This window comes from Nyctereutes procyonoides, unplaced genomic scaffold (assembly GCF_905146905.1).
Source record: "Nyctereutes procyonoides isolate TBG_1078 unplaced genomic scaffold, NYPRO_anot_genome, whole genome shotgun sequence".
Lineage (NCBI taxonomy): Eukaryota > Metazoa > Chordata > Mammalia > Carnivora > Canidae > Nyctereutes > Nyctereutes procyonoides.
In genome coordinates, this window is record NW_026575140.1 from 31505662 (window position 1) to 31520431 (window position 14770).

Here is a 14770-nt window from a genome sequence, read left to right on the forward strand (position 1 = left end):
AATGCCGCAGCCTGTAGGGCAGCCTGGAGGTGGCGGCCCAGCCCCTGATCTGCTCTGGGGCCACAGGAATCAGCCACCTGGCTCTCCACCCGGACGAACTTCCTATTTTAGGCAGAGAGAGTAATGTCACACAAAAAAGCACACACCTTATTCTTTAGCAGAAGAAATATAATTTGAGTTTACAGAAATGGGCAGTTGCATCTGAGGTTGACTCTGCAAAGGGGTCCCGTCTGGATGGAGGGGAACATAGAAATCCCACGCAGCGCCTGGCGAGCCTGGCGGTGGAGATGGATGCAGGTGAGGAGGTGAGGGGCTGTGTTTGCAGAGCCTTGCCCACAGGGGTGCACGTGCTCTTCCTTGCCCAGGATGCCCTGCCAGCCTGCAGGTGCGCCGGAGTGGCGTGGCGCCCTTGGCCGCTCCCCCCTCGCGGAAGCACACGATTGTCGCTGGCCTGGAGCAGCGGGGAAACGGGGACACGGCTGCTCTGACCGGCCTGCTGCCCCTGGGCCAGCGCCCAGGACCCACGCACCGCCAGAGCCCCATCCCCAGGCAGCCCGCGCCCCTATCGCTTGCATCTACATTCTTTTCTAAGGGCACCTTGGAGGATCTTTTTCTCTTCCTGTTGGGACACTATTCTTTTTTTTTTTTCCTTCCAAACAATAAAACAAATAAATAGAACACTTGTCTTAAATGCAAATGTAACTGAAACTCTAATTTAACAAAAACACGTGATTGTCTGGAGATGGGCAGCAGGATCCGTCCGGGGGCGCGGGGGTATTTGGCACATTAAAAACCTCCCCACTCCCTGGTTATCGATCACACAACACACAACCTTATACACGGTTTTGGTCCTTCACTACATACTTATATTAACATTATTTCTTCACAATAAGAATGTCTAATGCCAAAATACTGTTAAGGAAGAAATAAAATAAGAAAAGAAATGAATTAGAAAAAATTACAAGTTATATACAGATTAAGGTAAATTCCATCAGGGAAAAACATGATTTGAAATTGGCCCCTATGGGAATAATTTAAAGCCCATCCGAGTGGAGAAGCAGACCCATCCCGAGGAGGAGGAGGCGATGGCATCCGTGGCAGGTCCCGCCTGGATGGCCTTCCATCCTGGAGCTGGTCTGGCAGTCGTGTCCTGGAGGCCGGGGTTCACACAGGCAGAGAGCCTGGCGGCCAGGGGCAGAGGAGCTGCAGAGTGACCCCAGGGTGGCCATAATAGGATGCCCGCTTCCTTCCCCTTGTCCAGATGGGGTGGGTGAGGGTGTGGCTGGAGACGTGGATGTAGCTGGCAGGTCCTGCCTTCCGCAGAACGGCCGTGGGGGGCTGGCACCGGGGTGGCTGATGGGCAGACCTGGTCTGGAGGAGTGTCAGGTGCCTGGCCCCCACCTCTGCACAGGGGACTGGAGCCACCGCTCTCACCTTCCCCATACAATCAGGGTGGGGGTCTCGCTGGGGGCCACAGGCATGAATCACATGCCACACACATGCGATGTGTGCCATGGGCGTATCTCGCAGCCTTGGGCCAGCCCAGGATACCATGTCTAAGAATTCCATGGCACAGTTTGAAACTGCTCACAGGAGTGGGCCCCAGGCCCCTCGGTTCTGCTCGGGGCCACCCAGAATCACGTTGGCTTTACAAATACAGTCAGGGATAGAAAATTTCTCCATTATCTACAGTATAAAGAACACGCCCAGGCACGGTATCAGTTCCCAAGCGGGCTCGGGTTTGCAAAGAAGCTGAGATTTCGAAGCAAATGCAAAATTACTTTTAAAAAACAATTTGCAAGTCATCTTTCGATCTTTTAAAAAATACTGTCTATTTTTAAAACCACATGCTTAAATAGACTCTGTCGTCAATAAGATTACCAAAAGGGTTACTCTTGTAATTCTCATTATAAAAAAATCATTTGGGCGGTCTCCCTTTGCAGAGCACGCCCGTGTCTGTCCGATCCTCTCTGCGACACCACACTGGTGCCCGAAGTGGCCCACTGCCTTCAGTTTGGGATGAAAATCCTGCCCTCACCCACCGGGTTGGTTCCGCGAGGCAGCTCCCAAGCTGCACGTGGCCGGCCTTGTGCTGTACCCTTCTGGAAGGCTGTTCTTAAGACCAATTCTTGGACGGTGGGCCTCCAGGACGGCTCAGGGACTCCTGGGAAAAGTTAGAGCTGAACCGTGGTGTGTGTGGGGACAAGCGCCAAGGAGTGGTCAACGCAGGTGACGGGGCAGGGGGGTGTCTCTCTGGCCCAGGCCACGCCGCTCCCCGAGGCTCACTTCTCCATCTTCTGCAGCCGGGATTTCTGTTGGGACATTGGGGCCCTTGAGGTTGCCTGGCTTGGGCTCTGACCCCAGCCCCTCCCGGGCCGGTCAGAGGTGGTTGATGGGGTTAAAGGCTCCAGATTCCGGCGTGGCTCCCGTGATGTTCAACCAAGCGTCCAGAGGGCTCTGGGAGGAGGTGTGGAGAGGAGCATCCTCGGAAAGAGACAGCATCATTGCATACGCCTGGCCGGGGAGAGGACGGGGACACACACACAGGACAGGCAGGTGAGCCATGTGGCTGAGGGTCCTGCAGATCCCAGGCTGGCCCCTCCCAGGCCAGCCCCTACTTGCCCTCTTGCTGGGCTCAGCCTCTCCCAGATCCAGACTCTCCCCTGGGGCCCAGAAGAGGACGATGTGGGTGGCAGGGCTGGGGGTGTATGTTGCTGGGCTCCCATGCACGAGGGTGCCAGGGTGCTGTGGTTCTGGCTTCCACACCCTGGGGCTCCTGCAGCTTTGTGGGGGTACTCCTCTCCTGTGGTTACCTCTCTGCCCCACTCCCACCTTCGTGGGGGCCCCAGGCATCGGCAGGAGCCGACCAGAGGCAGTCCCTGTCTGCTGTGCCTGGGGGCTGCCTGTTTGCACGACCATGAGGACAGCACAGAGCTACCTGGGGAACTGGGTGCCCGGCTTGTCTGAGCTGAGAGCTGATGTATTTCTGGGCCTGGCACACGGCTGGTCCACAGGACCGTCCTTCTGCCACTCGCTGTAGGGCACGAGGCAGCGGGAGGCATGGGCCCGTTGCTCATAGCAGAGCAGGGTGGAGGAAGGCCAGCCCTCCTCCCACCCGGTTTACACCCTGGACAGGATTAGTAAGACACAGACAGACACGCAGACGGTTCTTGCTGAGACTGGGGGTGGGCTGATGGAGACCCCGCCTGTCCAGTGGACGGCAGCAGGGAGCAGGGCCCTGTGGCCACCTGCACTAGAGACCGGGGTGGAGGCATGCCCTGGTCCCTCACTGACCCTGTCACGGCATGGTGTTAGTGACCGCATGATGGACAGCTTCCTTCAAGAGAGGCCTGGGCTACAGGCCGTTCTTGCTCGAGTCAGAGAGGGAGGGAGGCCTACACAGCTTCCAGGCTGGACATCTGCTCATGGACGCCTGGACGAGAGTGTCAGTGAGCACCTGGCTCACATCCCTCTGCCTCACTCTCTCCCTGCCCCACCCCTGCTCATGGGGAAGCGGCAGTCACTCGGGTGTCTCTCTAGCTGATGCAATGGCTAGACCTGGTCCTGCTGTGACCCAGGCCTAGGACGGCCACCACCAAAGGAGGCGTGGCTGCCACCTGCCATCTGGCCTGGGGGTGCCGGGAAGGGGGCTCTGCTGGGTACCTACCTGGTTCTTAGCCTGCCTGTACAGTGTCTGCTTTAAAGTCTCAGAATCTAAGGTGGGATTAAGCACATCTTTAACGCCAAACGCTTCCTCAGCTGCTCTGCGGAGATCCAGCCCCTTCCCAAAAGTCGGCATCGGCTCCAAAGCTAACAGACCGCCTGGTTGCTCCTCAATACACCTGCACCAATGACCGGGGAGAGGAGGGCCTGGCGTTAGCTGGTCTGGCCTCTGGCCACCTCTCTGCTGCCCCACGGCCAGCTCCGTGCCTGCATGCACGCCGCGGCGTCTCCACGAGCCACATGCACCAGGAGACAGACACACAGACACACAGACACCTGGACAGAAGCTACATGGATGCAGGAGAGGGATGGACAGAGGGTCACAAAAGGGGGTGAGTACGTGCACACATGTTGCAAGCAGCAGGCGGGGCGCCCTGGTCTGTGGGAACACAGCACAGATCAGGAGGTGGCTCTGGGGGACCCGGGGCTCCCACTCCCAGCATCCAGGGGAGAGGGATCATTAGCCTCTTGGATCTACAGGACTCCCCCAGGACCATGGGGAACGCTGGTAACATCCCTAGTACCAAACACAGGCAGTGGGCAGTTGGGGTTTGCGGTAGGTGGCCCCAGCCTGTACCGCTTCCAACCGTGCCCAGCCCTGCTCTGCACAGCCCAGCTAGGGCCAGAGGTCACTGCGGGCCAAGGCACCAGAGACTATGTGGCTGCAGGCTCAGCATCTTCTCAGCTCGGGAGGGTGCCTTTCCCTCCTACACTCTGCCTCCAGGCCTGGGGAAGTGCATGTGGGGAGGTGGGCTGGGCCCTGACCCTTTCCTTGGGCTGGGCCTCACCTGGGCTGGCAGGCATAGGGACACCTCCCGGTCCCACTAGGAGACATCTGCTGGGGATAGGGGTGAGTCTAGAGGGGAGGATGCTGGACTCAGGTGGTTTGAGAGTGAGGTTGCTCCCATGATGCTCAGGCCCCTCCCCGGCCTGGGCCCTGGCACATGAGGCTGCCCATGTCCGCCCATGGAGGCCTGGTCCTTACCTTCGGGTGTGTTCAAAGCCCACGGCCAGGGAGGCAGGCGGCTCCTCGTCCTCCTCATCCTCGTAGGCACCTTGGGGCTCGGGCGTGGGCGACACAGTGTCATCCTGGGATTTTCCTGCCAGACTGTCATCATCTTCCTCCTCTAGTTCCTCCTCCTCCTCCTCCTCTACGTCCTCCGGCTTCCCGCTGGCTAGGCCCGGGCACTGGGAGCTGCCGTCCAGGTCCTGGACCTCCGGCCTGAAGTGACAGGAGAGAGAGTTGGCCTTGGACCCCGAAAGGCCTGCGGCTGGGGTCTAGTCGGCTCTCCCCTCAAGGCTGTCCTACCCCCTGCAAAGAGAGCCTGCATTCATGGTCATGGGGACCTTCAGAGCTGAGGCCCCTGTGGAGTGAGTCAAGGAGAAGAGGGGGCCCACTGAGGCCGTGGCAGGGAGGGGCCTCAGCAATGGAGCTCCTGTGATGCCAGAGTGGACATCAGCCATCAGATATTCAGGGTGTGTGTCAGGGAAGGAAGCTATGGCCAGTCTGGTGGGAATGGGGGTCTCAAGTGCTGGAGCTGGGGTTGGGCACTGCACAAGGGGTGCCCTTGGGGAGGTTTGCTGATTGATCCTTGCTCATTCCTCCTGGTCAGTCATGAGGACATAGGGAGACTGGCAACCCAGAGTGACAGGTCCCCTCTGCAGATGGAAGTTCTGGGATCCCGGGTTCTGCAGAATGAGGCCTGGGCTGTTGTCAGCCAGGGAAACCTGCCCAGATGAGTTTGTTTCAGAGACTGGTGGCTTCTGTCCTGCAGCCCAGACCCCATCTCATTTCCATCACGGTCACTCCAACTGGTTGAGATTTTCCACTCTGGATTCTCATTTTTAAAAGGAAGGAATCCATGCTGAGCAAAGGTTGAGGCTTCTTGTTTCTTTCAGAAAATCCACTAGCCCGAGGGCCACCTGGTGGTGTCCAGCATGCAGGTGGAGGGGCATGGGGAGGGCAGCCACATGCTTCCTGAGCCCACGTCTGGGCCCCCATTCCTCCTGGACCATGCACGGCCCACAGAGATCCATCCACTGCTGTCTGGGGAGGCAGGAGTCCTGCTCTGGGCATCGAGGCAGACGGAACACCCTTCCCTGAGTGAGCACTGGCCTCCAGACCAGAGGCCTGTGCACATGGGCCCGGGAGGCCCCTGAGGGCCAGGCTCTCGGCCATCCTTAGTTTCCCTCCTGGCCTTTCCCAGAGAAAGTAGGAGATGTTGCACCTGCCCTGCCTTCCCAGATAGACAGTACCCTGCCTGACATTTCCCTTCTCAGTGGTCACCTGTGCTGCTGGCCTGTGCTGCCTTTCTCCCTGGCTCTCTGCCCGCTGACCTTGCCAGCTCGCAGCCTGTGCCCTCTTGGCAACGTGGGAACACCTCACCCTGAGGATGGGATAAACGGTGCAGGTGGGTGACTTGGGGGCTGGAACTTGGATTATGCACAGCAGGTTGCCCTGAGCACGTCTGCTAGAACCTGAGCGTGTGTGTGGTTCTATGTGGGAGCCCCCCTATTCGGAGCAGGGCCCACGGCCTTACGGCCGATCTGCTCACTGGCAGGTGGCCTGCCTCAAGCAGGAGCACCCAGTGAGGGGCAGCAGGACCGAGGGGGGGGGGTCCAGCAGGCTGGCGGCAACTCCAGACATAGGGTACCTGCACGAGTGTCTGGGCCTCCAAACAGCTGCTGCATGATGCCCCGTGGCCGCTGTGACCCTGCGCCGGGGCCGGGCTTAAAGCAGTCTCTCCTGGTTCTGGAGGCTGGAGCCCGAGATCCTGGCGTGGTTGGGCCTGGTTCCTTCTGAGGCAGTGGTTCCTCCTTGGTGCCCCTCGGCTATGGGGACATCTTGCCCCGCCCCCTCCTCTGCTTCATCCACAGAGAAGTGTGTGTCTGCGTCCTACTCTCCCCTTGTGACATGGTGTGGCATCGGGGGCCTCCCTGGCGGCCTCAGTTTTACTCACTCATCAACAATGAATTGATTTCAAATAAGGCCACATTCTGAGGCACAAGGGGTTAGGATTTTGGGGGGACACCATTCAGCCCAGGTGTTAAATGGGGTGATAGGGCCAGGAAGCCTGACTGTCCCTAAATTCTCCTTGATGGTCAAGAGAAGCTGGTTCTGGATGAGAACTGGATAATGTTGAAATCTACCCAAATAGAACTGCCAATGTCTCACCACTCAACATAGATTGGTGGATTCATGTCAACCATGATGGTGGCTCTTGCTCCCAACAATGACCCGGGGCATCTCCCGGAGGCTCCCATGACAAGGCCTCAGCAGGACAGGCCATCCAAGTTCAGCTCTGTGGTCAGCTCTGCCCCAGGGCTTTCTGGGGGATTTGGGGCCAGTGTCTTCCATCTGAGCCTTGCTCCCTGTCCCCACCCCTAAGGCTGTTGGGAAAGCCCCACTGAGACTGAGACCTCGGTGGTAAGGGCTACAGTGGTGTGGTCTCCTCTTCCGTCTGTCCCCCTGAGTCTCATGGAGGGTCCCCTGCCTCTTTATGGCTAAGAGCTGGGCCTGCCTCCTGGGCTTGAGGTGTGAAGGCCTTTCTGGTGCTCCTGGAGGACTGCCCGCCCCATGGAGGATGCCACTGATTCTTGTAGGTTCTCCATCCACCTTTGTCCTGGGTGCAGGGAGTCCCAGTTCAAAGGATTGTCTTTAACAGCCAGGACATGTGTTGTGACCCGTCTGTGGAGCTCTGATAAGGCCTGACACCTGGTGCTCTCATCTATGACTTTCTCCGAAGGCAGAGATCACACTGCTGAGACCTGAGGCAGCTCTCAAACAGGCTGCAGAGCTGCCTCAACGGGTCTGGGCCCCACTGAGTGGCAGGCATCTAGGTTCCCGTGAGACCATCATGCCTGTGCCCAGAGCCAAGGATGGACACGGGCACTCTGTCCACCCCAGAGCAGGCAGACCTGCACCCACATGAGAATCTCCATTGCCAAGCAGGGTGAGGCTCTGGCAAATGTAGCCCACAGCCAGCCTCTCCACCATCCCCTCCTCTAAGCTCACCCCAGCTCTACCTGGCAGGCAGGTGAGATCACCTTCCAGGGAGCATGGCAGGATGTGGTGGCCCAGAAAACGTCCAAGTGTCACGTTCCTTTATAAATTGGACAGGCCTTCCCGGTGCCCCCACCCTGTCCTCTAGCAGTACTGCCCTAGAGGGGGCTGTGTCTCCTCAGGATCCTCCTCACCTGCTGGAGGTGGGCAGGGAGGGCGTCGGGTCCTGGGGGGTGGGACACAGAGCTGTGTGAGGGCCAGGGCTCTGGCTTCAGGTTCTGGGCCTGGCTTTATGGCGGGAGCAAGGCCCCCACCTCACTGGGCGCAGTGTTCTGCAGAATCAGCCGATTGCATCCCGAAGCCTCCTGGTGTTTGGAGTGTCTCTGGTTTTCCACCAGCTGGTCTGGCACCAGCTTTCACCCAAGGAGACTGTCCTCCTGGGGGTCTGAAGTGTCCTTTCAGAAGGGATCCTGGAGTAAATGCCACCTGCTGAGCCTTGGGATCCAGGGCTGTGTGGAACAGGTCTCCACAGCTTGAATCTGAATTCTGCCATTTTCCTGCAACCGTGTGTATGCGTGTGTGCATGTGCATAGGTCTGCATGTGTGTACCAGTGTGTTTGCATGTGTTTTTACATGTTTGTGTACATGTGAGTGTATGTGCATGTGTACACGCACATGATTCCATGTGCATGCACATGAGTGTGTGCATTATGACTGCATGTGTGGCACTGCAATGTATATACATGTGTATGTGTGCATGCATGTATATGTGTACCCACGAGTGCATGCGTGTGCATGCACGTGTGCACCAGTGTATGTGTGGTTACATGTGAGTGTAGAAGAGTTCCCATGCATGTATGCATGCATGCACAAGTGAACATGTGTGCACAAGTATAAATATGTGTACATCTGACTGCATGGATGTGTGCACACATATATACACACATGCAGGCATGTGTGATTTTGAGTGCATACATACGTGTGTGTATGTGCACCAGTGTATGTGTGTATATGTGTGTGTGCATGCATGAGTGTACTTACTTATGTGCATGCACATAAGTGTACTCATAAGTGTACATGCACGTGTGGTTTCATGCACCTGTACATGTGCATGTGTGAGTTTGTGTGCATGTATACGCACGTGCACCAGTTCACGTGTGTATACGTGTGTGCATGTGTGTATATGTGTGAGCATGTGCATGCACGTGTGGTTTGTGCACACTTATATGTGTATGTGTGCACACGTGTGGGTGCATGTGCATGTATGTGTGTGTTTCAAGGGGCAGCACTCCTGTTTGGAAACCTTCAGTGCCTCAGAGTAAACAGAAATGTTCTGAACTGTCAGGCTCTCAGTAGAGGTCACGTCAGGAGCCCTTACCCGGCTTGCACTTTGTTGCACATCTGTGACACCCAAGCCAATCAGGCCAGCACCTCGGTGAGGCAATAAGCACACAGTGCCCATCACTCTTCAGAGTGCTTACTCTCCTCACCGTCTACAGACCCAGAGACAGGCAGGAGGGGAGTCATCGCTGAAGCCCCCCCTTCCAGGGGACAGAGCTGGGGCCAGGACAGATGCTGGTATGCCTGTCAGTCTCCCCTCTGCTGTGCACCCCAGTCCCTCTCAGGGGGCGGGGGCTGGGGAGGGGGTGCCCCTTCTCTGGGTGTGGCCACACAGGTTTGAATCGAGGCCTTCTTGGGGTCCAGAATAGACTTCTTACCGTTTGTCCGTTCGTGTTGATGCTTGGTTCATCTCACTATTGGCAATAAAGTTTCTGATTTCAGAGAAATAAGAGTCTTCTTTCTCATCTAAAAGTGCATGGTTGTCTGACTCGGAGGTGGGAGAGGAGGCACTGGTCCCCAGGTGGTTCGTGAGGACCCCGGAGTGCTGGCTCACTGTGAGGACAGGGGAGCATCAGAGGAGGGGCCTCCCTCAGCTGAGCCCTGTCTTTCCCCTCCCTCCCTTCCCCTGTGTCCCCACTCCCCATCCTCTCTCTTGTCTTCCCCCCCTCCCCTGTCGTCCCCCTCCCTCCCCTCCTCTCCTTCCACCTGTGCCCCTGGGGCCATACCTGGAGCGTGCTCGTGCTCGTGCTTCTTGAGGTGCCGGTCCAGGTTGGTCTGCTGCCCAAAGCAGCGGTTGCACAGGTGGCACCTGAAGGGCTTCTCCTTGTTGTGGATGTTCCGGACGTGCCGCTGGAGGTTGGAGGAGATGCTGAAGGAGCGGTCGCAGTACTTACACCTGGAGGACACACGCATCTCAGAGGGGCCCCAGACCCCACCCCGTACAGCCAGAGATGGGGCTTCAACCCCCGCTCGCAACCTGGAAGAGGCCCCTGTGTCCCCCCTCACCATTTCCCAGGGCGGGTGGAGCTGGAATGAGCCCCCTACCTCCCTGCATCTGGGTCCCCAGCTCGGAGGCCCTGCCCAGGGCCGTGTGCTCCCAGCAGCCTCAAGGGGGCGGCCGTGCACCGTGGAAAGACCCTGGGGCGGTGTTTCTGAGAATGAGGAGACCTGCTCCCAGTGACTTTCCTCCTGGCGGGAGGCCCCGACTCTGGCACGAGGAGAGCTGGCCCGGGCCTGGCTGACTGTCAGTGGGTCCTGGGGCACATGGGCCCAGCCTCCCAGTTCATTCATCGTGGGTTTGGGGAGCTGCCCCAGCCCTCTTCAGCACCCGTAGGCACCCTGCCACAGGGGCTCACTGGTCTCGCCATCTGTCAACCACCTCTCTTACATGGACCACGCGTGACCACACCCTTCGGGCCAGGGTGCCACCAGCCCCACACCATCCCGTTATTTCTGTGCCCCTCTGCGGAAGGTGATCGCCAGCCTGCCCATGGTTTTGGGAAAACCTGAAAAAGACACTCCTTCCTCCGGACGCCTCAGTCGTGTCCTCCAGGACCTTGGTGCCCAGAGCGGTGTCCTCTCGGGGCTGGGCCTCGTGCAGCTGCAGCCTTCACTGCCTGGCTTACAGCCCCGGGGGCGGGAAACGGAGGGCCAGCCTCCCAGTTCAGGGAAACAGCCGCCCGAGAGGCCAGAAACGGAGCAGGAGAGAGGGGAGGCCCAGGGAGCCGCGGGCACGGCACGTCTGCAGACCCACGTGGGGTCTCGCCAGGGCGCCAGCGCCTCCTGGTGGCGAAAGTCCAAGTCGAGGAGGCCTCTAGCCGCTCCGCCACCCCTGCCTGCCACGGCAGAGGGGATTCGCTTCAGCTGTTTCCAGGTCACACCTCGTGTGCCGATGTGGGCGAGTGCACACACGTGTTGTGTGTGCGCATGCACATGCGTCCCCGTGCCTGGGCTTCAGCGTGCCTCCTCGGGGATGCTTCGCTGGGCGTCAGAGGCACGTGAACCTGCGAACACTGTCTACGCATTTATTTTCCATGTTTGGAGACAAACAAGCTTCTGCAATGGGACGGGAGGCAGGTGGGCACAATCCTGGTCCGCTGAGTCTTCAGGAGCCGGTCTGCACAGCAGGTCCCGGCAGGGCGCACACGTGGAGGGTACCAGGGACCTGTCCTTAGTATGGAGCCCCCCCCCCCCCCGCCCTGATCACACCAGCACAGAATACAGGCCCTGCATCCGGGCCACAGGACGGAGCAGCGCCCGAGGTTGGTGCCGGGGCCGGACCAGCAGGGCCATGTAAGGCCGGCCTCCGAGGCGCTGCCCTGTGACACCTGCCCCGGTGTCTGGCCAGCACAGAATACCAGGGGCCCCTGAGGCAGGAAGCTTTCGCCCCTAGTGGCCACCGGTGCCTGCGGGGGTGTTAGTGCTGTGCCAGGAGGGGCCCTTTCCCTGCCCGGAGGGGCAGCTTGATGAACCTGTCCTGGAAGCCCAGGTCCTGCCTCACGGCCCCCACGGGGCTGGTGGTGGGGCAACAGGAAACAGGCAGAGTCCCTACTAGTGGGGCTCCAGGTGGCTCCCCTACCCCCCATATGGCTCCAGAGCTCCTCTCTTCGTGTCTGGACCTTCTCCGCCACGGCCTCATGGACTCTGGTTTCCTCCATAGTCAGTGGGCAAAGAGCTGTCTGTGATTTTTACACGAATGAAGGTCCTGGGACACAGTCCTTGGCCTCCTCTTTCCGTCGGCCCAGGCCCCCTGGGCTTGGCTCCGGCTCCTCAATGGGTCCACTAAGCTGTCTCCAGGCACCCAGGAGCAGGGGGCTTTGGTCACGGCCCCTCTTCCCACGCCTTGTGATGTTCACTAGTTCCCAAGGACCCGCCGTCCTGGAAGCCTACACGTCCTGGAAGCCTACACGTCCTGGAAGCCTACACGTCCTGGAAGCCTACACGCTGTTGGCTGCTTTGTCTCAGCCTGCCCAGGGACGGAGGGTTGAGCCCTCTCCACCATGGTCCATCTCGCTCCACCACAGACACATCCTAGCCCCCACAGTGCCAGGCTCCCAGACAACTGTCCTGCTCCTCAGGGCGATGCCTCAGGAAGGACCAAGTGCAAGGACAAGGTGGTCTGGGCACTCACCCTCTGCTCAGTCAACTGGCCTTCCCAGGGGTCTGTCCGCCTCTGTGCTCACCCGCACTCCTGGGGCCCGTCTGCCTGTGCGCTCGCCCGCACTGTGCATGGCATTCCCTGCCTTGTTTCTCTGGGAAGGCAGGGACCTTTTGACAGGTTCCACCTAACACAGCCTCATAAACTCTGAACGGTACGAGTCCTGAGGAGGAGATGGGGTTGGGCAGGATTGTTTCTTGTTACCAGAAATGGAGTTCTCTTTCCAGCGTCGTGGGGATGGAGAGTGAGCAGGAGGGAGCCATACATTGGATCTGCTCACAGAGAGCCCTGAGTGTGGCCCTCTCCTGGTTCTAATCTAAATAAATGGCCCAGACAGAGAAGCCCATTTGGAATTTAGGGGAGCAGTGAGCCCTGGGCTTCGGGGGAGCAGAGTTCTCTGAGCAGCTGGGATTTGCGTTGTAAATAAGCTGACAAGTGGCTAGTGAAATTTATGGCCTCGCTGTGTAAAATAGCACGCCACTGCACCCGCTGCGACAAGGAGTGACCGGCCGGCCGCGGCAGTGTGCAGCGGAGCGCCTGGGGAGGACCTTGCCGCGACCGTGGCCCCCTCCCCCGCCAGGGAAGCCCGGGGGTGGGGGAGGACACAGTGTCCTCCACGGGACCCAGCCTGCCACACCAGCTGTCCCAGGGAGAGATGCTTTTGGTCATTGTGAAAGCAGGGGAAGGGGAGGAAAGAGGAGATTTTTGAAATCCAGCCCTAAACACAGAAGTAGAAAAGCAAGGGGACAGGTTTGGGCCACCTGAGGGGATGAGAACTGCCCTCGCTCATGGGGAGGAGACCAGCCGCGGATGGAGAAGCCCGTGTCCCCAGAGCCAGAAGCTCATGTCCCGCCAGGAGCATGCTGGCCAGCCTGCGAGGGCTTGCACCCGGAGCATGACCAAGGCCCCACCAGGCAGCATCCAGGAGGGACCCCAGGCGTGGCTGCCAGGGAGGGTGCAGGAAGCAGCCCCCCACTCCGTTCTTGAGTCCAGTATTCTGCTCGTCCAGCCCAAATTGTCACAAGTCCTACCTGCCGCAGCTCTGAGGCAGGACAGTGAGTCTTCTACTTAGCAGTCAAGATCTCTGAGCTGAGGACACTGGCTGGTGGGAGGTTTTAGCGTCCCTCCAGGTAATGGTCACACGAAAGAGTCTTTCTTTCCCTGAGCCATGGCTTTGACACACCTTCAGAGTGATTTCAGGTCATCTCCGGCCAGGACTTAAGAGGAAGAGTGTTCCAGCATTGTGTTGTTTGTCACCCTGCAGCCCGTGACGAGCCCTGGCTCCTCCTGCTTGCAAGGGTCGGGTGCACACGGAGTCGTGCACACATCGGGCCCAAAGTGGAGCTCACGCCTGGCAGGTAGCGGGCTGGGAGGTGAGAGTCAGCTTGCCAGTGGTGGGGAGTCCTTCTCCCTTGGGTGGGCCTGTCCCCTGGACACACAAACTTTCCTCTTCCAATTTAAATTCTTCCAACGACCAAAGGGAGCCCAGAAAGCCCCAGTGATGTCAAGGGGAAAGCCACACACGCCAAACTCCCCAACTCAGGGCTGCCTTGAGCCAGATAACGTCAGGATTTGCAACGCAAACTTTCCGAGCAATCATTGTTACACAAGTCGAAACTCACAGATTGGAGAGAGCAAAAAGGTTTCAGTGGTAATGAAATTCTTCTATAAACACAGCCGGACCCTCTGGGGGCTCCTCCGCGCAACACCGTCCAGAAAGCGGCTCTCGTTTCAGGGAGGAGGCCAGACCGAGTCATTCCTTTCTTTGCAAGCCTTTGTGGAGTCGTGAGCCGCTTTTCTATGGGGTGGGAGGCCTGTGTATGGGGCATGGGCTGGTGGCACCGAACAGACTGCTGCTAAGTAGATGTGCTGTTGCTCGTCCAGCTGGGACAGGACGCAGCCCTGCAGTGGGTACCCCGTGTGGCTGCCCTTCCCAGGGACAGGGACCCACACCGAGTCTCTGGAGCTGATGGGGGTCTTGGAGCTCTGTATGGCCGGTCGTTAGGATCTCATGCTGCCAACTTAACACCATGCAAAGCCTTTTTCCCAACGGTGGCCGTCCACCAGACACACCCCGGACAGAATGAGGTCTCGGCATCTAAACCAACTTTTTTCCACTGATTTGCCTCGTGGTCTCCACCACCTGGGTGTCTCATTTTCATTTAAAATGCGAACTCTCAGGCCGCTCCCTCGTCTGGGTCCCTAAAAGCCAGGGTGTCCCCCTCAGTCCTTCTCCTGCCCAACAAAGGCCCTAGGGACCAAGGAGCAGGATCTGCTTCTTGCGAGGCCAGAATGGTCTGCTGGAGCCGCCGTGGACTCTGACTCTGGGGTCTAAGCCTCTGACTCTGTGTCTTCAAAACGAGGACGATGCCGGCACCGGTGAATGGGAAATGTGATGGTTCTCGCACTGACGCGCTGTGTGCCTGCTTCTCTGCAGGCCGAAGCCCAGCATCGAGGAGGCACATGGCTTCCATGCAGGGCTGATGCATGAGTCCCTCAGGACGCCCCCAGCCCAGGCTGGGACCCACAGTTGCACAGAGGTCCTT

At 58.7% G+C, this 14770-nt stretch overlaps 1 protein-coding gene across 1 annotated transcript in view; it reads right to left on the reverse strand.

Moving 5' to 3' along the window:
- Nucleotides 1-205: 205 nt before the first annotated feature.
- The window catches only part of PRDM16 (PR/SET domain 16), a 310797-nt gene continuing 296232 nt past the window's right edge, over nt 206-14770 (reverse strand). The window contains exons 13-17 of the mRNA XM_055306780.1: nt 9793-9962; nt 9445-9619; nt 4709-4945; nt 3668-3842; nt 206-2514 (exon numbers count right to left, since the gene is read on the reverse strand). Coding sequence (XP_055162755.1) covers nt 2380-2514; nt 3668-3842; nt 4709-4945; nt 9445-9619; nt 9793-9962 — 892 coding nt within the window. The 3' untranslated portion in view covers nt 206-2379. The remainder of the gene's footprint in view (nt 2515-3667; nt 3843-4708; nt 4946-9444; nt 9620-9792; nt 9963-14770) is intronic.